Genomic DNA, 24,885 nt, shown 5'->3' with positions numbered 1-24,885 from the left:
AGTAGGCAATTTTACCCTACAAGAGAGAGACCACAATTACCAAAGTATATTCCATCTCACTAGTCGACAACAAATAAACTCATCATAGATACCAGGATCAAAATTTTATATTTACACCAGACGCGAGTTTCGTCTAAAAAAGACTCATCAGTGACGCTCGAATAAAAAAATGTTTAAAAGGCCAAATAGGGTACAAAGTTGAAGAGCGTCGCCAGGTAAACTAAATTTGCGACAGTAAAACTACCGATGGACGTTCATAAAGCTTCAAATACAATAGAGTTATCTCTTACTTTTCCTTCAGTGGCAACTCTAAGGAGAAATTGACGACTGATAGATATTAATAGACCTGATCACTTGTGTCATTTATAATCTTCAAGTGTTATTTATTTGTACAAATCTATGTGTTTGTAGATACAAGAATGAGTTTAGTTTTTCAAATTGCATATTGTTCTCAGAAATTTTGTATTTGCGCCAGACGCAGGTTTCGTCTACAAAAGACTGAACAGTGACGTTCGAATCAAGTTAACAAAGTAAAATAAAGTACGAAGTTGAATGCATTGAGAACCAAAATATCCTAAAAAGTTTTGTTATATTTTTTTTCAATTTATTACATAATTTCATACAATACATAATTATACTAGATAAATGAGCTTTCAGTTAATTTAAAAAAAAACTTTTTATTAAAAAGAGAAAGGCCTTAAATCTTTTTTACCTCATTTAACTATTTACATATATTCCAGACGGTTCATACTAATCTGGATATAATTATCTGTATATACATAATATAGTAACATACAAATATATAACAAATAGGTTCAGAGTTAAAAATTCACAATAGTTGTTTTAGGAAACATCAAATAGAAATGCGATCTTGTATTCATTGGCAACTAACAACTTGTTACTTGTTGGTTCGAAATGCAATGCACATGGATTACTAAGGCCATCACGAGAGGACAATATTGTTCTGCAACACTTTCCATCAGGGGAAATAATGACAACGCTGTTGTTATGCATACTGGCCACATACACGTTTCCATTGTTGTCTACAGATATACCCTGTGGACTTTGCAGAATTTGTGTATCCTTAAATTCCCATTTTAGATTTCCAAGGATATCATAGCATGTTACAGAACAGGTGTCTGTATTTGTATGATAGATATTGTCACCATGCACTGCAACATACGAATAGTGTGACACACTAAAGCTAACAAGCGCCTTTTCTGATTCACCATTCAGTTGAACTTCCATTATTCCTTTACCTAACTTACAGTATACCAGGACAGTTTTATTCAGTGTTATACCATATGGATTTACACTACTTTGTATAGTTCTCTTGATTGTTCTACTGTTAGGGTCAATAATGTGAATAACATTTGAATTAAAGCCACTTGTAACGGCAATGGAATTTTCTCTTTCAAAATATGTTAAATCAAATGCCCGAATATCTAGCCGAATGTTAAACTCATGCATACCGTTGCTTTTCAACGCAATTAAATTTCGATTATTATAATCACAGAACATCATCTTGCCATTTGGTAGAATTGCGCAACCTGTAACACCTCCAGCAGATTGCAAATCAATTTGCATTTTGTTGCTTAGTTTGATATCATCTAAGCATTTGGAAATTAAACTAGGTATCATCATCTGAGCTTCTTTGTTTTTGTTACTGTCAATAACAACTTTGCACGATTTTGAATCAACACTAACGGACCCAAAACAATCAGCCATGTAAATGTTGTGTACGTCTTTGTTAACCTCCAAAGCCAGTGTTTTTATCTTCATGTCCTCGTTCTTAAGGACAGACTGAATGCATTCTGCTTTATCAAAAACCTCCTTTTCAATGTGCTTTAATACTAAAAATGTTTGAAGTTCTGATGCATGTTGCCTCATGTTATTTTGGTTACCTTGGAGGTCAGAAATTCCCTTTTCAATGCCTTCAATCTCACACAACAACAGCTTTATTCTCTTACTTTCATTTTCTTCATTAGCATATAATTCTTTAATTATTTTGTCCTGTATTTTGTCTAAGTGGTCGTTGATCATTTTCCGGGTTTGTTTTATATCACGTTCAATCTTTACTCTTTGATCCAAAAGACATTTTAAATTTTCCGTGCGGTCATTACGAATTCTTCGGACATTTTCCAACATTTGGACCAGCGTTTGTTCTACATCGAAAAATGCACTCGATGACTTGACATTTTGGACGATGTCATCTATTGCTATCAAATCTATACACTCATTGTGTGTCTCTATAACACATCGTCTACAACACGGGCAATCATGTTTCTTACAGAATATTTGATATTGTTTTTCATGTTTTTGACATGTTTTTGCAATTTCTAATACATTGGATGGTAATTTCTGGTACTCTGTGACAGATATAACGCTATGGTTTCTAGATGATTTTACGGCTCCATGTTGTTCACTACACTCGCCACAAAGTCCCTCGTCACATTCTGAACACCATACTATTGATGCTTTGTTGATGTTTACGAAATTGCATACACCACAAACAGTCCAATTACTCGCCATACTACAAAACAAATGAGTTTAGAATATTACAAATGGATGACACTGCAGATGTGCAAACTCTACAGAAAAATTTGAATATAATATATGTTATCATGTGATCAACTTTACAAATGAGTATGCCTGTCTTGTCATATTTCGCGGAATTCAATCATCTAATGACACGTCTTTTAAAAACCAGAGCACGGGTGTTGAAGCCACGCATTACCACGGACAACTCCATGCGTGTTTTGTTTAGACCTGTGGTTGTTTATTGCAAAATGGATTTCTGTAGATTATTCATGATGTTTTTTGTTAAATATGTAATCAACTAGCTATGTTATCATTGTATACTATTTGCCGGCATTCAGTTTAGTTAATTACATCACTTGGCTATAATGTCGTCAATGAATAGAACTTCTGACCTTATTATGTAAATTGCCCACGTTGACTTTCCTTCGTCTAAGACTTTTTTTGAAAGAGCTGTATGGTTACCTTACATACGCTAAACGACATGATATATAACGTTTTAAATCATAAAATAAAGTTGCTTTCAAGAGAGGCACAAAAGATACCAGAGGGACAGTCAAACTCATAAATCAAAAACAAACTGACAACGCCATGCCTAAAAATGACAAACAGACAAACAATAATTTCAAGTTACACCTTGATTCCGAATTCTTTTTTTAAAATCACCCGATTCTGTCTTAAACTGGGAAATTTTATCTACGTTCATATTTGTGGGTAATTCAAAATATGTTATTGGGCATTTCCTTTATTGTCCGCTTATTAGCGATTTAATTGTTTGAGTAGTTTCTCTTAGGGCGACACTCTTTGAAAATGAAGAGCTAGTGTTAAGACCAACAGACGTGGTTCATATTTTGCCAAATATTACATTTTATTTCAATATAATAAATATATAAATCAAATTAATATAATTAAAAAAGAAAGGTTCTTAAATTGATCTATTTTAAAAGCCGAAATGTAAGGGGAAAAGGGTTATTTTTAATAAGTGAACATCGTAGGCTCCAAAGTCCAAAGTCCACATATGTATTGTCAAACGATGACAACTTTGTGCTTTTTCCGACATATAAACTTTAAGAAATCTTAAGCTACAGACTACAATCTATAATGTCCAATAACCAAAAGGAGTCAATATGTATGATAGATTTGTAGACACGGTAATTATCGAGATAATGGTGGTGGCCAAAGTTATTTAAACAAAAAAATTGTTATTATGTTTGCAAAAACAATGATGAAAACAGATTTATCAACACAAATAATGAATAATTATGCAGTCATTACTTCTTTATTCATGTTATTTATAGCTCAAATTATTTGTACAGCTTTGGCCGCACGAAGTATTATTTTTCATTTATAAGCTCTTCGTTTCTGTAGTAACTTTAGAATTAACTTTTGAATTAAAAAATGTTTTGTCTTAGTTCATCACTCAGTGGACAATAATGAACGAAATACGCATCTTAAAGAGAAATTAGCACCGCAAATATTATTGCTAAGCCTAAGTATGTAACTCGGCTAATGGACTGCGAGTCAAAAAAAGGTAAAACCCGACAAAAGGCAAGTGATATTTACACACAAATATTGAAGTGTTGAGTTGCGTTGTTTCAAATTTTGGAAATTCATTTTACATAACGAATATACATCTCCCTAATGCAAGGTCTGAATTCCTTGCACTTTCTGTTCTTTTTGTATTTTTTTAGCTTTTAATTTGTTTAATAAGATTTTGAATTTTCAAATAATTAGCCTCGTTCATCAAACATTCATGGTCGAAATGCACATCTGTACAGCGCACTTAATACTGTTGATGCTATTATAAGTCATATGCCAAAAAGAGTTTATTTTGTAAAAATACTTAAGTAGTAGATTATCTATGTAAAATATGTAGTTATATAACCCGATAAAAAACGCATTAAAATTGTAGGATTGATATATTTTTGTTTATCAAGACTGGTGTAGCAGTTCTAGATCTCAATTAAAAATATTATCCAACAATTTCAAATAAATAAATTGTTTGTGTATAAAATAACTACAGTTAAGAATTGTCTTAAATTAGCTATACTAAAAGTTCGATTCGAATAGTTTCACGCATTGATCGTTTTTCTGTTGGCTTTCATGTTTGAAAATGCACACAATAATCGTATTCTGATTTACGAGCCAAAACTGTATAAAGAGATTTCTTTATATAAGAAAGTAAATTTTTCGAAATAAGTCCATCTAAGAACAAAATTCAGGCCATTTTTAAATTTTTATATAAAGTTTAAATTCGATGCCATGCATTGTTTTGCAAGCTACAGATTGTGTGTGTCTTAACTGAAAAAAGTCTTAATAAGCTGTTAACATTCCAACTTGATTAAAAAACGAAAGCAGTAAGTACTTTGGAATTCGGTATTTTTGTTGTACGACCGATCTGTCTATTTTAGTACATAAAGGAGGGTCGAAAGATACCCGAGGGACAGTCAAACTCATATATCGAAAAAAAAACATTGCTTTAAATAAAAAGACAAACAGACAAATAATAGCACAAAAGACACAACATAGAAAACTAATTATTAAGCAACACGAACCCCAACCAAACTGAGGGGAATGGTGATATCAGGTGCTCCAGAAGGATAAGCAGATCCTGTTCCTCATGTGGCACCCGTCGTGTTGCTCATGTTAACAAAACCCGGTAAGAAGTCTAATTCGGTAGGTCACATTCGTAGTGATAAGGGAAGTGGATTGTAGTTACGAAAAAAGAAACATATGTGTCATAATCTGTGATCATTATAAGGCTATGTATGTCTACCTTCAGAAAACCAACTTAGTGTAAAATAAGTTCATAGAGTTGCCCTTTCATATCAACGTGTTTTTCATATGCCAGCTATGCTGGCACTTATGGTAGAAGCATCGTTTTGGGACAAAGAACGATAACTCTTGCTAGACGACCCATCTGAAAAGTTTCGTCACTCTCGTTAAATCTCGTACGATTATTTTTTTTTAATGGCTGCCATAATTCTCGTTTCAACGCGATCTTGAAAAAACGGGACGGATCGGAATAATTTCGATGTTAATTACGTCATGAATTTTTATTTGTTTGCAAAAACAAGAATTCAGAAATTTTGGTAACTTTTGTAGTTTATTTAAATTTTATCGTACCACGGAAATTACCGAAGTTAGGACAACAACATCTGACGCCATGTTTCGTCTGCTACAACATGTCATTATCAGTGAGGTCAAATCAAGTCACCTAAATAATAACAGGTACTGCATTTAAAAGTCACAAAATCATAGTAAACGATAACATATTTAGTGTAAAAGTTCCGTCCAGTCATGGGAACACAGTAAAAAACTCTGCAAGTAATACATTTCGGATTTTTTTTTATAATGGCCATGCGGCATGCGGGTTAGACTCCAGTGCACCGGTTGTGGTTGACCATGACTACTTATGTTCACCTGCCACATAATTCCCCATACCAAAGAACAGTGATAATGACGTTGGTTATACTGTTGATCACGGTAAGTCATGAAACCCACAGACTAATTCAAAACTAATGATTACCCCCCCCCCCCCCCCATAATTCACAATCTGTCTGGTTGTTTTTTTTAAGTTGGTTAAAAAACTAACAATAAATGTGCAATTTGGGTACTCTCATGTTAGCAACTTCACAGCTACAAATTTATTTTCATAACTTCCTTTGGCAAACTCTCAACAAATCTTTTCAATGATTATGTCACATAGATCCCTTTATAACTCAAAATTAAATTGGTGACCGTGCAACTATATTGTAAACAAGAATATTCTAAAAAATAAGCACAAAATAAACTTTTGTCTGGTTCATAGAAAAAGTTGGTGAAAAAAACTCACAATATAGATGCAATTTGTGTACTTTCATGTTAGCAACTTCACAACAGAACTGCAAATTTATTTTGTATGACCAAAACAAACAAAAAAGTACAAACTTAAAGGCAATAAAATGCTTTGCCATGCACAGCCTGATACGACCGCATATGTATATTGAGCATATAAGGGAGTCAACATCAAAAGATCAATGAAGGATAAAAAACTGAATTCAAATAGTTTGGGGGTGGGGGGTTAAACTTGCTGCAAGTTTTGTTTAACCTACATTGATTTTACATATATTCATATGGGTCAATCAATTTTTACCAAATTAAGTTAAGAGGGGGGATGGGGGGTCAGTAAATAAAACTAGCTGAATTAAGTTTTTTATCCTACATTAAACTTTTGATGTTGTCCCTAAATACCACAATTTTTTTTGTCAGTTGAAATCAAACATGTTTTAATTTTGGATCCTTTAAACTTCAATATGGACTAATTTGAAAACAGGTAGCAGGTAGACCCAAATATTTCTATTCAGCAGAAGTCTCTAACTACATATCTCCTTAATTTCATATGATAATAAGTCCTACAAAAATATTGAAAATGTGTACATTTAATTTTTCTTGTAGCTTCTCATGTGAAAGCAGTACCTTTTTGGTCACTATTTATGTGTTGCGTCTAAATAAGAATTGTAACACTTCATAGTGACCGAACAGGTTAAACAAATACTTCTGAAGAAACCGAAAAAGAAGACAACTTGAAACAGCACCAGCCATGCCAGTATACATGTACATGTATGTATGAATAAAAACTCAGATCAGAATAGCATGGACAATACAGGGGCGGATCCAGCAATTTTTAAAAAGGGGGGGTTCCCAACACAGGACAAAAGGGGGAGGGGGGCCCATTCAAATGCATTGATTGGCCAAAAAAAGGGGGGTTCTGACCCCTGGAACCCCCTTTCAATTTCAATACAACATGTTAGTTATATGTCCTTGTGAATATATCTTGAGGAAAGTTATCAATAAATCTGCAGATAATGCAATTTTATCAAGAGTTTTGTACATTTTCTGTTATAATTTTCATACAATCAGTGAAACATTTAAACAGGCTAAACTAAATCTTTATTGCTGAAAGTGTCAAACAATGACAAGTGTTTTATTTACCACTCATGTGTTTTTGTGAGAGAAAAAAATCTTGTGCAATATTTGGAATTAAAATGAAAGAAGATCCTTTTTGCCTCGCACTGGCGCATGTCAATTGTGAATATATACTTACCAAATATATTTTCTTTATCTTGATACTCACAGAGACATTATCAAGAAGTACATATCATAGGAAAAATACACAAATTAGAGATAAAATATTAAAAACACCCTATTTTAAGTGCATCTCCTGTCAAATCAGTATTTGTTGTATCTATATATATACTAGATAAGTATAATCAATGTAAATAAGGTAACTTTTGGAAGAAAATCCCAAAATAAAAAAATAAAATACCCCCAATAATAATGTACCATAACCCCAAAATCAATTCTAATCTTCCTTTTGTGTATTGAACCTCCTAGTGAAATTTCATGGAGATCCATTATCTTATACTCAAGTTATTGTCTAAAACCAAATGTGTCTTCTTGAAAACAACTATGACATGATTAAAAGCATTACTGGAAAGCAAATTTTTGCCATGCTTGTATTTCCCATTTCCATTCTCAATTTTATTTTGCTGTCATATAAGAACTTGAAAAGTAAGCTACATCATGTACATGTATAAACAAAAACAAATATATGCAAGAAAGGGCATAAAACCATATTGGGCTGTAGTTTTTTATTCTTAGTTTTACGAACCCTCCTACCCTAATTTTTGCCAAATTGGAAAAAAAATAAAATTAAAAATATTGATTTTTATTTTTTTTTCTCCTCCGACCCAGTGTTTTTCATGCAAAAAAAGTTCATAACTGCATGAAAGAATCTAAATTTATGCTCTTGGTGATTTAGTAAGCTGTTGCACATGGATTTTCAATTCAAACTTTGTCAAGAAAAGAAAAAATAGTTGTTACACTAGTAGAAAATCTCCTGGTGAAATAAAAAAAAATAATTTTGATATTGACGGTTGGTATTAAAAAAAAAATCAGCAGCAGCAGTTTTTTTTGTTTTTTTTTTTTCGTCCTCCTACCCATTGGTTTTTTTCAAAAAATTTCGTAAAACTAAAAATATAATAGCTATGGCCTAAAACCGACTCAGAATTTAATAGTACATGATATTTATGTAGAACTCACAAACTTGAGATGATCAGAAATACAAATGGTTTTTATTCGAGTCAGATTTTTATTACCCAAACCCTTCAGCGATATCAATTAAAATTATTCAGTCAAAATTTAACACTAGTATTAAGGTTTATCATAACAGTCAAATTGGCAAATATGACCTTAATAATAATTATCACCTAAAAAAATACTGTGTACAAACTGACATATGTGCGGTTTGGGAAGATTTTTATGTTTTTAGATATATAAAAGTTAAATTTATTTTGCATACCTGATAGATAAAATCATTTTTGGTAAAGATCTGGATTCAAAATAATTTTTTTGTCCTATGCTTGAACAGATTTTTTATTCATCAATTTTGGAATCAGAATATTTTTTCAGGAAAAATAGCATAACCCCTCATGCCTTTTCAAGTTCTATGTTTGTTCCCTAAACATTTTCCATCTGAACTTTCTTTTAAACATAAACAATACGTTAATGTAGCCTTCGACATTCGTTCTGAACATGCATCAAATATTTGCCACTGGATGTTAAACAACAAACAACCATCAATACATAGGACATTGTCTTAGTATAAAGCTGGCATTTAAGGTAACGCCTTCCTCATATTACGTATAAAATTAATAGGTTTATAATGTTTAAGTGGTTATATATCAGTCTTTTAAAATGGCAATTTTGCAAAATAAGGGCATGTGGGTGACCCATTGATTCTTTCTGAAGTGAAATAAATACTTATAAATAATTGGTAAATATCATATTAACTAGCTATAGTACAGATTAGCTATGGAAATCTACTTCTCTGAACACATACGAGTTAAATGAGTGTGTAATGTACGTGGCATTCTGTTTCGTGTAAAACTTACAATACACACTGGTATGATGAAGAAAATATGGTAAAGACAGTCACATTTAACAGTAGAATGATTAAAATGGATTATATATTGATTATCGTACCTTACGAATCATGAAATGGTCGTCAAAATGGTTTCAAAAAGAAACCGTCGCCACAACAAGGAAGATAAATATGGTCACATGATAACAACTTCCTGTAAACAATTAAGTTATATTGGCGCGGGTATTTCAAACAACAGTTTATTGAGATAACAAAATCGAGTTATATGCTAATTTCATAGATCAGGAGACAAAAGACGACATTTATATATTATGTGAGTAAAATTGAGAATGGAAATGGGGAATGTGCATGTAAATAAAGTAATATAAACGTATGATGACCTGTCTGATTGTATTTAATAGTATATATCATTTTATTTAGGGTTATATTTAAGTTTGCGAAATATGTTTTCAATACAGATATTTATATTAATAATAATAGTAGCTGTAATTTCATAAAGGATACCAGTTCAGATTCTACAAACTGAGGGAATATAATTACCTTAACGAACTGTTAATTAAGCAGCAAATATAGTAACTGTTTGCACTAAATGCTAAATTGTAGATTTTACAATACCACACAAATTAAATAATCAAAATAAAATATAAGGTTTTATGAAATTTATGCTAAGATTTTCGCTACTAAAATGCGTAGAAGAGAGTAAAATAATACTGAAGTCCAAATGAAAATTCAAATCGAAAAGTCTCTATTCAAATGTTGAAATCAAAACCTCAAATACATCAAATGAATAGAAATCAACTGTCCAGTTCCTGCCTTGATGCAGGCATTTCCTTATGTAGATCGGTATGAATAATTGCTTTGTCATTCTACATTGGCTCAGTTCCAACCAACATAACAACTAAATAATTTAACGAATCAAAAGAAGGGTTTCAAAACTAGGTTACAATACATTAATAACAGATTTTCCTCCTCAACACGCAGTCGGCATTCTATATTTATTCGTTTTTTCTATATTGAATTTATCAACTTTTATATTGGCCGTTTTATCTCGCCTACTATCGGTAATGTCGGTGTCAACGTGCAAAACATGTTGACTTATATATCGAACTCCAATAAAAACTTGTAAACTCAAAACGCAGATGTTAGTAAAAACTGACTAATTCAAACACTATCAATCAATGGGTCTAGTGAAAATAGTCGACAATAATCATGACTTAGTAAAGGCATTGCCGTATAAAATTATGAGTAAAACCTGGTTTTGTAGCTTGCTAAACCTCAATGTTCTTATCCCAGGCAGAAAACCTTAGCCCTATAAGGCACAACCTTTTGGAACTTTTTGGTCCTCAATGCTCTTCAGCTTTGTATTTGTTTTGGCTTTCGAACTTTTTTATCTGAGCGTCACTGTCTAGTCTTGTGTAGACGAAATGCACGTCTGGTGTATTAAATCATAAAACGGGTACCTTTTGATAGCTATTATTCGTGTGTTTCTCTGTCCTATTTGTTCTCCCATCTGTTTGTATTGAAGTTCTGTCAAGTAATGATATCATTTCAATGTTATATTTAGCATTGCTATAAAATCAGGAGGTTTGGCTATACACAAAACCAGGTTCAACCCATATTTTTTTTTCTTAAAATATCCGGTTCCTAGTCAGGAATATTGACATTGTTATATTTTATTATTTTGTTTCTTTGTGTGTTACATTTAAGTGGTGTGTCGCAGTTCTCCTCTTATATTTGATGTGCCAACCTCCAGTTTGTAGTCCGGATTTTTTTCCTCAATTGATTTACGAATTTTGAACAGCCGTACATGTACTATTACTACTATTGCCTATATAAGTCAATAAAAAATACAAGGATGAATAAAAAAGAAACAACACTGTCCAACCCCCTGTTTGTTCAAATTTCACTTAAGGACCCACCTGCACCAGGAATACAATGTTGACCTCAAAAATATGAGTCAGTTTACCAAAAAAAAAAATTCTCCTAAACTTTAAATAATTCTTGATAATGATCGAGGAAATTTCTTCTTCAAATTCAGATACACAATACATGAATGTTTAAGATCGTTACAAGTTTGCAGAATGAAAGCTATAAATTAGAAACAAGTATATATTTGACAGCGATAAACTCAATCCTTTCAACAGTGAAATTAACGAAAACAGAACCAATATATTTTTTGAATTTTCAACATGATACTAATATAACCAGAAAGATTTCGAAAAATGAGTATAAGAAATAAATAAAATTAAGACAAAATATTTTAAGTGCTTTAGTGACAATTTGTTAATCCGTTTATCTTAATTTTTATATTTCTTTGTGTTTGATTAATTCTATTGTTTAAAAGATGTTAGTCGAAATGGAAACCTCTCGACGCAAATAAGTTAATCCATTGGACACTAATCCTTTTCTGCAGAAACTATTTTTTTTATACTTTTGTATGTTATTTTGAGGTCGGTTTAGGTTAGGTCTGGTACTGTCCGGACCTAGCTAATAAAGTTTAAAGTATCCCTCTTTGAGTTATTCATGTTATTATAACACGGAAAACTCCCGTTTATAATATGTTCAAATTTCGTAAAATCCATGAAGGTTTGACATAGTTATATATCGTTAAAAATTATCAACCGCATATGCATGCTTAATTTAAATGGTCACTATGACGACAAAATGTATCATTGCTGTCTCGCTTTCGCGACTTTTTTTCACAGGATAGATAAACCAAACTTATACTTAAATTAAAAGTAGCAATTTCATTGGTCCAGATGTACATTGCGACAACTTGTGTCGCTAGCGAAATTCGAGTCAAAATCTAATTACCAGTACAAATGATGACATTAAAGAATCGAAGAATACTTAAACTATAGAGAAACCTTGACAGGGAATCAAAGCTTTTTTTGCATGAAAGAGATCCATGATCTTCTTTCTAGCAGCTGTTTGCTCGATAGAATTTTAAGGACAATTAGGCAAATCTAAAATTACTTTGATCGTTTAATTTGTATTACGATCATCGACAATGTTGACCTCATACGATTTACTTTGGTTTAAGGCAGTTGATATCAAATAGTTCGATTATACGTATTTTGGCGGGTTGATTTTTGTTGTGCCTTTCAATGTTGTTAAGCTATGTTTCTCTTATAGTTGAAGTGTTACCCTCAGGTTTAGTTTGTATCCCAAATTTATTTTCTCTTAATCAACTTATAACGTATAACTTTAAACCGCGCTTGACTACTTTTAGCTTTATTTACAACCAATTTTGAAGCATTGGCCTTATTCACAACCATCTTTCTGGATCCGCCACTGAATATTGAAATAACATCGAAGTTTTTACCATGCATTTCTGTTAAGAAATAAGTAAACATCCACTATATAGTGCAGGAGTAGATATGCAGTTGTTTTATAATAAATTTAAAGTTGAATATTTTACCCTACAAGAGAGAGACAACAGAAACCAAAGTATATTCCAACTCATTAGTAAACAACAAAATGAATACTGTACGGCAAAGAACGAAAAAAGACGAAAATAAAAACAACAGTTCACAATAAACAACATATACATTAAAGATTGACCAAACATTAGAAGTGTTCTCAGCTGCTCTAATTATAACCCGGAAAATAAGTAAAATTTTGTGATCAGCAGGAAGACGTTCGTTGCATGAATATGAATGATGACAATTTTTATGTCTGTTTGGTTTTTTCATTCATCGTTGTCAATATATATAATTTTATTCTAGAGGGATTTAGTAAGCTGTTCAACCAGGATTATTTCACAGTTTTCTACATGAGAAAATGCTAGTACTAAGTCAATGTAAGTCAAAATGTTTTCTATTCGTTAGATGTGACTGAGCTTCTGATTTTGCCATTTGATTTGGGGACTTTCCGTTTTGAATTTTTCTCGGAGTTGGTTATTTTTATTTTTTATAAGTCACTTTTCGAGGATAAAAAGATGTAACGAGTTTATGAAGGTATACAGGGTATGCACTCGAACGAGAAAACAACTTCTTTAACATATCAGCAATGTATACAGACTTTTCAAATGAGATTAACTTAATTCAAATATTATTTTCTATAATCTATATTAAACCGGTGTTATAGTTTGTTGGTCAATCTCTATAAATTACAACTGTATGTATAACGGATGGACACCGGATTCAATTAAAATTAATTTCCACCAGTGGCAACTCTTAGGATAAATTTAAGGTTGAAGGATATAAGACCTGATCCCTTGTTTTGGGTTTTATCATTTATAATCCTCAAGTGTTATATATTTGTTCAAAACTATGTTTTATGTAGATAAAAAAAAATAGTTAGGTGTTTTTATTGTGTTGTGCCATTATTCATGTTATTTTTCAATTAGTTACACAATTTCATACGATACATGTAATACTAGATTTAAGAGCTATCATTTAATTAAAACTATGGATGTCAACGAATTCTCGAGTACTCGAGTATTGCTCGGTAGTACCGAGTATCGATTATCAAAATGATACTCGACTAATCGGTTTGTGTTATAATGTTGTTGCTTTCTAAAGGTTAAACAAAAAATATTTTAATTGAGAGCGCTTCCCGTTTAACTATCATTAAAAATTTCTCCTAAAAGAAGTACGTGTCGGATATATGAACACGAGCATTTTTCCAAGCTTACACTTTTAACTAATCTTAGTCCCTCCCTCATCTCTGTACCGTCAGAGAATATATTTCCATCAGCAAGACTGTAAGTTACTAATAAAATTAATTTTGAGTAATAATTTATCTATAGATATTGATTAATTACTTGATTAGATTATTACCAGTTTACATAATTAGTACAAATAGTAAATGAGCTATTACTTATGGTATTAAATTTTCCAACTATTTTTTAGTTATTGGTAACATTGTTGAGAATTTACGATCATAAGACAACGTTCCACAATACAGAACATGGGTATAATTTTGTTTTTCCCTTTTATTTATGTTTTACCGAGCGAGTATTCGAGTATCTCTCGGTAAATCCAACGAGTAATCGATTAGTAAATCTTCTAATTAAAACACCTCTTCACGAAATAATCAAATGCATTGACTGTTTTCTTAATTTGTCTATTTACATATATTCCAGACAGTTAATAATAGGCTGAATATAGTTATGTGTAATATATAATAACATAAAAAGATAAAACAAATAGGTTCAGTGTTAAAAGTTCACAGTAGTTGTTCTAAGAAACATCAAATAAAAACGCGAACTTAGTTTCATTTGCAACTAATAACTTGTTACTTGTTGGTTCGAAATGCAATGCACGCGGAATATGAAGGCCATCACTAGAAGATAAAATTGTTCTGCAACGCTTTCCATCAGGGGTTATGATGACAACGCTGTGTGTATGCCTACTGACAACATACACGTTTCCATTGCTGTCTACAGATATACCCTGCGGATATTGCAGACGTTTCTCATCCTTGAAAGTCCATTTTAAGTTTCCAAGGATTTCATAGCATGATACAGTATTGATGTCTCTATTTGTATAATAAATATTGTCATCATGCACCGCAACATAAGAAAATGCTGGCATTTCAAGGCAAACGATCGTCTTTTCGGAATCACTTTTCAATTGAATTTCCATTATGCCATTGTCTATCTTACAGTATACAAGGGCATTTTTATTCAGTGTTATACCAAATGGATATGCAGAAGTTTTTATAGATCTCATTATCTTTTTGCTTTTTAGGTCAATAATTTGAATAAACTTTTTAGAATTACCTCCGGTAACGGCAATGGCATTTTCTGATTCAATAAACGCAATATCACATGGTTCAAAATCTAGTGCGATTGTAAAATCGTGCAAACCGTTGTTATTCGACGCGATTATTTTGTTACCGTAATAATCAGAAAACATCATCTTTCCACTTGGTAAAAGTTTGCAACCTCTTATTAATCTAACAGAAGGTAAGTTAATTTGTATTTGTTTTGTTATTTTGAGATCATCCACGCATTTTGATGTTGAAAAAGGTACCATAATTTGAGCTTGTTTGCATTTGTTTTCACTAATAACAACTTTGCACAAATCTGACTCAACACCAACTGACCCAAAACTTTCAGTCCGACAAATATTCTGTATTTCTTTGTTAATCTCTAAAGACAGGGTTTTTAACTTCATGTCCTCGCTTTTAAGGACAGATCGAATACATTCTTCTTTATCCGAAGCCTCTTTTTCAATGTGCTTTAAAACTAAAAATGTTTGTAGTTCTGATGCATGTAGCCTTATGTTAGTTTGGTTACCTTGGAGGTCAGAAATTCCCTTTTCAATGTCTTCAATCTCACACAACAACAGCTTTATTCTCTTGCTTTCATTTTCTTCATTAGCATATAATTCTTTAATTATTTTGTCCTGTATTTTGTCTAAGTGGTCGTTGATCATTTTCCGGGTTTGGTTTATATCACGTTCAATATCTACCCTCTGATCCTGTAGACATTTTAAATTTTCTGTGCGATCGTTACGAATTCTTTGTACATTTTTCAACATTTGGACCAATATTTGCTCTATCTCTAACCACGCATTCGATGACTTGACATTTTTGACGATGTCCTCTATTGCTGTCAAATCATTACAATCATTATGAGTCTCTATAACACATCTTCTACAACACGGGCAGTCATGTTTCTTGCAGAATGTTTGATAGTGTTCTTTGTGTTTTTGACATGTTTGTGTTATCTCTAACACATTTGATGGTAGCTTCTGATATTCTGTAATGGTAATAGTGTCATGGTTCCTTGTTGATTTTGAAGCATCATGGTGCGCTCTACACTCGTCACAAAGTCCCTCGTCACATTCTGAACACCACACGACTGATGCTTTGTTGACTTTTCGGAAATCACATACACCACAAACAGTCCAATTACTCGCCATACTATAAAATAAGTAATTGAAATTTACAAATGTGAGATAAAACCAGGTGTGCAAACTTTACAGAAAAAATGAGTATATGATATAAAAAAATCATTTCATCAACATTACATATTATTATGCCTGGCTTGTCATTTATTCGATCGGCTTATGTCAAGTCGTTAATAAAAAAAAATTAAAGCCTCGGGTGCTGGAGCTACGCATTACCAAGGACAACTTCATTGCTAAAGCCTGTGGTTATTTATTGCAAAATTGATTTCTGTAGATTTTTCATGATGCATGTTGTTAAATATGTAATCAACTAGCGATTTTATACATTGTATGCTATTCATTGGCATTCATTTTAGTTAATGCATCACTTGGCTACAATGTCGTCAATGAATAGATATTCTGATATTATCATCTAAATTGACAACGTTTCAATGTCTTCGTCTCAGTACTTTTTTAAAAACCCGTATGCTTACATACGGTAAAAGAACAGGAAATTGCAAAATATATCATATTACTTTTTGAAATAATAAAATAAAGTTGCTTTCAAATTACACCTTGTTACCGAATTCTTTTTTTTTTTAAATCTCCCGATTCCGTCTCAAACTGGAAAACCATTTTTATCTACGTTCATATTTGTGGGTAATTCAAAATATCTTATTGGGCATTTCCATTATTGTCCGATTATTAGCGATTTATTTTTGTTTGAGTGGTTTCCCTTCGGCCGATACTCATTGAAAATGAAGAGCTATTGTTAAGACAAAAAGACGTAGATTATATTTTGCTAAATATTAAATTTTCTTTCAATATCATAATTTTTAGTCAAAATAAAATAAACCATTTTTTAAATTGATATATATTTCAAAAGCCGAAATGCTAGGGAAAGGGGGATTTTTTTTCATAAGTTAACATTTCAGGCTACAAAGTCCACATATGTTTTGTAAAAAGAAGACAACTTTGTGCTTTTTCCGACATACAAACTTTTAGAAATCTTAAGTTGCAGTCTACGATCTATAATGCCCAATAACCAAAATAAGTTAATATGTATATATAATAGATTCGGAGACGAAGTAGTAATCGAGATCATAGGTGGATGCCAAAGTGATTAAAAACAATTAAAATGTTATGATGTTTGCAAAACAGATTTATCAACACAAATAATGCATAGATCTGCAGTCATTACTTCCTTATTTATGTTATTTATAGCTCAAATTACTTTTACGGTTGGCCGCACAAATTATTATTTTTCATTTATAAGCTCTTCGTTTTTGTTTTTTTTTAATTAGTAACCTTTGAAGTAAAAATATGTTGGCTTATATCATCACTTAATGGACAATAATTATCGAAAAACGCATTTTGAAGAGAAATTAGGACCGCTCATTTGATTGCTTAACCTAAGTACGTAACTCGGCTAATGTACTGCAAGTAAAAAAAGGTAAAACCCGACAATTCAAGAAGCAAGCGATATTTACACACAGATATTAAAGTGTTGAGTTGCGTTGTTTCATATTTTGGAAATTAATTTTAAATAACGAATATATCTCACCCTCATGCAAGGTCCGATTTCCTTGCACTTTTTGTATGTTTTTAGCTTTTGATTTGTTTAATCAGATTTTGAACTTTCAAATATCTAGCCTCGTTTATCACTGAACAGACATTCATGATCAAAATGCGCATATGTACAGCGCACCTAGTACTGTTGATGCTATTATAAGTCAAATGCCAAAAAAAGTGTATTTTGTAAAAATAATTATTAAGTAGTAGATTATCTAGTATGTGAAATATGTAGTTATATAACCCGATAAAAACCGCATTAAAATTGTAGGATTAATATGAAGACTTGTGTAGCAACTCTATATCTCAATTATAAATATTATCCGATAGTTTCAAATAAACAAATTATTTGTGTATAAAGTATCTACAGTTAAGGATTATGTACCCTTGTGTTGCTTCAATGCTAAACATAGGGAAATTTTATAAAAAATCCAAAGCCTTTATCCTTGTTCTATCATATTTGGCAATTGGATGACCGATAGACAATGATAGATATAGGATTTTCGCATGCAGTGCTAGCATTGATTTCCTTAAAACAAGTTTATAAATGTAGTTATTGGTTAGAACAAATAAAAATATGGACCACATCAAGTGCACCTTTTAAGGTGAGCTCGACTTTAGTGATTTAGCACAAGGTATTTTGGAATTCACAGGTTGCTTAGAACTTTTTGCAAAAAATAAACAGTAGCACATCATACAAAAGCAAGTGAGTAATCTATTTTTCAAATTTTTATCCAAAAATCTCTGTATTAAAGGCTGTGGAAGTTCTATAAAAATCTTGATTTATTTGCCACAAAGTACTCTTTTTCTTTTAAGGTTCATGTGGACCTTATGGCTAAAATGACCGTATTTTCACCTCAAAATTTACTCTGAGTACAGACAAAACTGTGCATCTGTAAAAAATTTCAGGCATACCATGCCCTAGATAAATGAATTTTAAATATGTTTTATGCTTTAGAAAATACAAACTTACCCGGATTTTGCCGTGCACTTTTTTTCATTTCTCCAGAACGTAAGAAAACGACAAAATAAACTAAGTTGGGAAACAGGTTTGAAACTTCCCCTCAGGTAAAAATTAAAGTTTAATTGACATGGACATTAGATGAGTGGACCATATCAAGGTAAACTCAACTGTTTGTTAATTTTATCATCTTCTACAGAGACGAAAAAAAGTGTACGGCAAAATCCAGTTAAGTTGTGAATTTTCTAAATCATACAATGCATTTGAATTCTATTTATCTAGGGCATGCTATGCCTTAAAACTTTTCCAGATGCACATAATTTGCCTGTACTCAGAAAAAACTTTGATGTGAAAATACGGCCATTTTATCCATAGGGTCCACACGAACCTTAAATGCAATGCAACAGTAAATAATAATGCTTTGCATCAAGTTTCCCCTTGGAATATGTACTAAATGGCCTATCTCTATTATTCATTATATCTGTTGTTTTGATACAATTGATGTTTGAAAAATTCGTACAAAAATGTCTACAGAAGGGTAATGCAAAGCATTATTGTTTACTGTTTCATTGCATTTAACAGAAAAAGAGGACTTTGTGGAAAATAAATCAAGATTTTTATAGAAAATACACAGCCTTTAATACAGTGATTTTTGTTATAAAATTTGAAACATAAATTACTCACTTGATTTTCTATGATGTGCTAGTGTTTATATTTTACAAAAAGTTCTCAGCAACCTGTAAATTCCAAAACACCTCGTGCTGAGTCACTAAAGTCGAGCGCACCCTAAAAGGTGTACTTGATTTGGGTCATATTCATATTTGTTTTAACCAATAACTACATTTATAAACTTGTTTTAAAGAAATCAATGCTAGCACTGCATGCAATAATCCTATATCTATCAGTCATCAAATTGCCAAATATGAGAGTACAAGGATAAAGGCTGTGGATTTTCTATAAAAATCTTGATTTATTTGCCACAAAGTCCCCTTTTTCTATTAAATGCAATGGAACAGAAAAAAATAATGCTTTGCATCAAGTTTCCCCTTGGAATATGTACAAGATGGCCTATCTCTATTATTCATTATATCTTTAGTTCTGATACAATTGAAGTTTAGAGGTTCGTACGAAAATGGCTACAGAACGGTACATAAACCTTAAATTAGCTATAAAAAAAGTTCGATTCGAATAGGTTCACGCATTGATTGTTTATTCTGTTGGCTTTCTTGTCTGAAAATGCACACAATCATCGTATTTTGATTTACAAGTCAACACTGTATAAAGAGATTTCTTTATATAAGAAGGTAAAATTTTCGAAACAAGTCCATCTAAGAAGAAAATTCTGGCCATTTTTTTAATTTTATTATAAAGTATAAATCCGATGCCATGCATTGTTTTGCAAGCTACACATTGTGTGTGTCTTAAATGAAAATAGTCTTAATAAGATGTTAACATTCCAACTTGATTAAAAAACGAAAGCAGTAAGTACTTTAGATTCGGTATTTTTGTTGTACGACCGATCTGTCTATTTTAATACATAAAGGAGGGTCGAAAGATACCAGAGGGACAGTCAAACCTATATCGGAAATAAACACTAGGGCTAAAAATGAAAAGACAAACAGACAATAATAGCACAAAAGACACAACATAGAAAACTATATATTAAGCAATTCGAACCCCACCAAACCTGGAGTAAATGATGATATCAGGTGCTCAAGAAGGATAAGCAGATCCTGTTCCTCATGTGGTACCCGTCGTGTTGCTCATGTTAAAAAAAAACGGTAAGAAGACTAATTCGGTAGGTCACATTCTTAGTGAAAAGGGAAGTGGATTGTAGTTACGACAAAAGGAACATATGTGTAATAATCTGTGATCATTATAAGGCTTGGTATCTCTATCTTCAGAAAACTAACTTGGTGTAACATAAGTTCATAGAGTTGCCCTTTCATATCAACGTGTTTTTCATATGTATAAAATTAATAAGTTTATAATGTTTAAGAGTTTATATATCAGTCTTTTGAAATGGCAATTTTGCAAAATAAGGGCTTGTGGGTGACCAATTGATTCTTTCTGAAGTGAAATAGATACTTATAGATAATTGGTAAATATCATATTAACTTGTTATAGTACAGAATAGCTATAGAACAGGGCAGGAATAACCACCAATTGGTGGATTTTACCTCAATTGACGTATACCCCCACCTAATGAGGTATATTGGTATAGACAAATTGATGTCTAATGCATTTTTTTGTAATTAAATGCTAGTGTGAGATAGGAGCATGATTGTGCAACCTGCCACCTATTTCATGACCCTTATTGAGTCCTCTGAAAGTTTCAGTTATGTCAAAGCCTGCGGCATTGATTGAGAAGAATGCATGTGTACAACAATTCTTTTGTTGAAACATTTTCTATTGACCATGTTTTACTTTTGATAATGAAATTAAAGTATTAACAAAGAGCTCCATTCACCTGTGGAGTTGTACTCATGATCACATGACTGCAGACAGTAATGATGTCCACTGACAGGTGATTACAGGTAAATTTGACAATCAAGATTTGACAAGATGACAATAGGTTCAAATATAATTATTGATTAAATGCAATATGTTATGTTACAATACTAAACTAGGAATGTTCGACAAGTTTTCATACCATAAAATTGTTTAAGAAGACAATGCTCCATTTTGGTGGAATAATTTGTTTTAAAAAAAACAAGATTTATACACCAATTGGTCTATACCATTATATGTCAATTAGTAGATTGTACGTCGATTGAGGTATAATCCACCAATTGGTGGTTATTCCTGACCTGTGGAAAATCTAGATCTTTGAACACATACGAGTTAAAGTCATAAGAAACGAGTGACCGGTGAAAAATAATGATCTTCCAATTCTTGAACCAATGCGTACAAACAACGTAAACTTAGTCTTCTGTGCACGAATTTATCATTTTTTTCGTGTAAATATCGTATAATCGTCATTTTTTTTTCAATCGGCCAGTGTTGTTGTGAAAATATGGCAGGTAATTAAAGTTCGTGTTTTGAAGCCGAGTTTAACGATTGTCACCTGTTTGTCAACAATCGACAAAAAATCAACAAAAAAGCACGGAAATTGAGCACGTGTTTAACATGTAAATTCAGATACAGAGATGGGTCCAATTACTTTCAAAGTAATTGATTAAATTACAATTACTTTGTCATTTGTACGATTAAATTAAATTCATGATTACATCATTTCTGAACGTATCTGATTTAATTAATGATTACATTGGCAAAGTAATCATGATTACATCTGGTTACAATGAATTAAAATATATATATATATTTTGAATAACGTTTAATATTACTTTAGTATTTTTTAGAAACGATTTATATAGATATATATATATCAAAATGATAACTTCCAACTTCATCTATTTAATTACCCACAAAAGTTAAGTACAGAAATACATGAACATTATTTCACCCATTACACTTTGACTTTATTATCATTGATCTCTGAATAATTTTGACTTCAATTGAATATGACTTAAAGCCTTTATAAAGAGTTTGCTGTTAATCTTCTGACCTCTGCCAGACTTTATATGTATGTCAAGGTGCAGTTTTTGGAAGTTAATATATGGATGAAATAAAGTTACCAGATAAAAAATATGTAAAAATTTAAAAGAATTGTTGAAACAAAATATAAGTACTATAAGTTGATGCATTTTACATGTCCAGTCTAAGTACATACGAAAATTTGCTTATTTTAAACAAGATATTTGTCCAACTTTTAATTTAGTTTGTGCTAATTAGCATGATTAGAGTAATTTCCACATGTCTGAGTAATCTTTATCATATATTGTCCTACAGCTATACCTAATCAGAAATTGGAATCAAAACAAATCTTAATTGGTGTCCTACCTGTCAATTCAAAGTTAACAATAATCACATTATTAACAAAAGATTATAATTCAGGGTTACAGAAAATATAATTTTGCCTAAACTTAACAGTTTTTTTAATAAATATATATATGTACATCTGTTATAAATTGTGAATATATGTACAATAATTTTTACTAAGGCCTTCTTAGGCTAATGATGACTTTTAATATTGTAACAGTTTATTTTTTACTGAAGACTACAAATCAATTAACATGCTTGATAAAGTAAACCAAACTATCTTAACTTGTTAAATATCTATTAAATAAAAATAACAAAAAGGTTCATTTATTGACCATAAACACAGCTCAAGATTGTTTGCATTGTAATCAGAATGTAATCAAAATGTAATCAGGATTACAGGGCATTTTGAAAAGTAATTGATTAAATTAAACTACATGTAATCAGATTTTTGGCTGATTAATGATTACAATGATTACTTGAAAAAATGTAATCAATTACAGCTGATTAACGATTACAACTACCCCAAGTCTGTTCAGATAATAGTTTATTTTAAGGACATCCATGCGTATTGTGGTCACCGGATTTTTACGAGATGGGTCACACTGAGGTCACTTTGCATACGGGAAATATGTCGGGGGAATTGCTTCCTGGAAGGAATTAAGCAATTCAAATAAAGTAAACTTCTTCTAAATATGAATAAATCAAAGAATTTTCTTTACAAAAAAGTATATGTACATAAGTTATATAATGATAACTGTCCATTGAGTTATAAAAAAAACATATGCATTAATTTTTTTTTGATTTGAGGTTTTATTACTTTAATTGGGTGTGTAATGTTCGTGGCATTCCGTTTCGTGTAAAACTTATACATGTTATAATACACACTAGTATGATAAAGAAACTATGGAAACGACAGTCACATTAAGAGTAGAATGATTTAAAATGTATTATATATTGATAATCGTACCTTACGAATCGTGAAATGGTCGTCAAATGGTTTCAAAAGGAAACCGTCGCCACATCAAGGAAGGTAAATATGGTCACATGATAACAACTTCCTGTAAACAATTAAGTTATATTGGCGCGGGTATTTCAAACAACAGTTTATTGAGATAACAAAATCAAGTTATATGACAATTGCGTGGATCAGGAGACAAAAGACGGCATTTATATATTATGTGAGTGCATGTAAATAAAGTAATATAAATGAATGATGACCTGTCTGATTGTATTCAAAAGTATATATTATTTTATTTAGGTTGTTGAATATGTTTTCAATACAGATAATTATGAGATAAAAAATAAAAATGCATGTTAGCTGTAATTTCATAAAGGGTACCAGTTCAGATTCTACAATATGAGGGAATAGAATGACTTTAACTGTTTGTACTTAATGTTAGATTGAAGATTTTACAGTACCACACAAATTAAATAATCAAAATAAAATATAAGATTTTCGCTACTAAAATACGTAGAAGAGAGTAAAATAATACTGAAGTCCAAATGAAAATTCAAATCGAAAAGTCTCTATTCAAATGTTGAAATCAAAACATCAAATACATCAAATGATTAGAAATCAACTGCAGGCATTTCCTTATATAGATCGCTATGATTAATTGCGTTGTCAGTCTAGATTGGCTCAGTTTCAACCAACATAAAAACAATACAATTTAACGAATCAAAAGAAGGGTTTCCAAACTAGTTTACAATACATTCATAACAGATTTGATATACGTTTTGCCCTATAAGGCACAACTTTTTGGAACTTTTTGGTCCTCAATGCTCTTCAGCTTTGTATTTGTTTTGGCTTTCGATCTTTTTCATCTGCGCGTCACTGGCTAGTATCGTGTAGACGAAACACACGTCTGGTGTATTAAATTATAAAACGAGTACCTTTTGATAGCTATTATTCGTGTGTTTCTCTGTCATATGTGTTCTCCCATCTATTTGTATTCAGGTCCTGTCAAGTAATGATGTCATTTCAATGTTATATTTAACATTGCTATAAAAGCAGGTTCAACCCACAATTTTTTTCTTAAAATGTCCGGTTCCAAGTCAGGAATATTGCCAGTGTTATATTTTATTATTTCGTTTCTGTGTGTGTTACATTTAAGTGGTGTGTCGCAGTTCTCCTCTTATATTTGATGTGCTTCCCTCAGTTT

General features: G+C 31.5%; 2 protein-coding genes across 2 annotated transcripts; both read right to left on the bottom strand.

Annotated features, from left to right (window-relative positions):
• Window positions 1–668: 668 nt before the first annotated feature.
• Window positions 669–9,628, bottom strand: LOC134690901 (uncharacterized). The gene is made up of 2 exons (XM_063551062.1): window positions 9,565–9,628; window positions 669–2,533 (listed from the first exon to the last, which is right to left on the bottom strand). The coding sequence occupies exon 2, from the start codon at window positions 2,530–2,532 to the stop codon at window positions 844–846; it is 1,689 nt and encodes a 562-aa protein (XP_063407132.1). The 5' UTR covers window position 2,533; window positions 9,565–9,628; the 3' UTR covers window positions 669–843.
• Window positions 9,629–14,572: 4,944 nt separating this feature from the next.
• On the bottom strand, window positions 14,573–23,760 carry LOC134689613 (uncharacterized). The gene is made up of 2 exons (XM_063549584.1): window positions 23,691–23,760; window positions 14,573–16,339 (listed from the first exon to the last, which is right to left on the bottom strand). The coding sequence occupies exon 2, from the start codon at window positions 16,336–16,338 to the stop codon at window positions 14,650–14,652; it is 1,689 nt and encodes a 562-aa protein (XP_063405654.1). The 5' UTR covers window position 16,339; window positions 23,691–23,760; the 3' UTR covers window positions 14,573–14,649.
• Between the last annotated feature and the right edge of the window lie 1,125 nt (window positions 23,761–24,885).

The sequence above is a fragment of the Mytilus trossulus genome, chromosome 11 (genome assembly GCF_036588685.1).
Source record: "Mytilus trossulus isolate FHL-02 chromosome 11, PNRI_Mtr1.1.1.hap1, whole genome shotgun sequence".
Taxonomy (NCBI): domain Eukaryota; kingdom Metazoa; phylum Mollusca; class Bivalvia; order Mytilida; family Mytilidae; genus Mytilus; species Mytilus trossulus.
The sequence above is the reverse complement of the archived record's forward strand: the minus strand, read 5'-3'. Positions and strand labels throughout refer to the sequence as shown.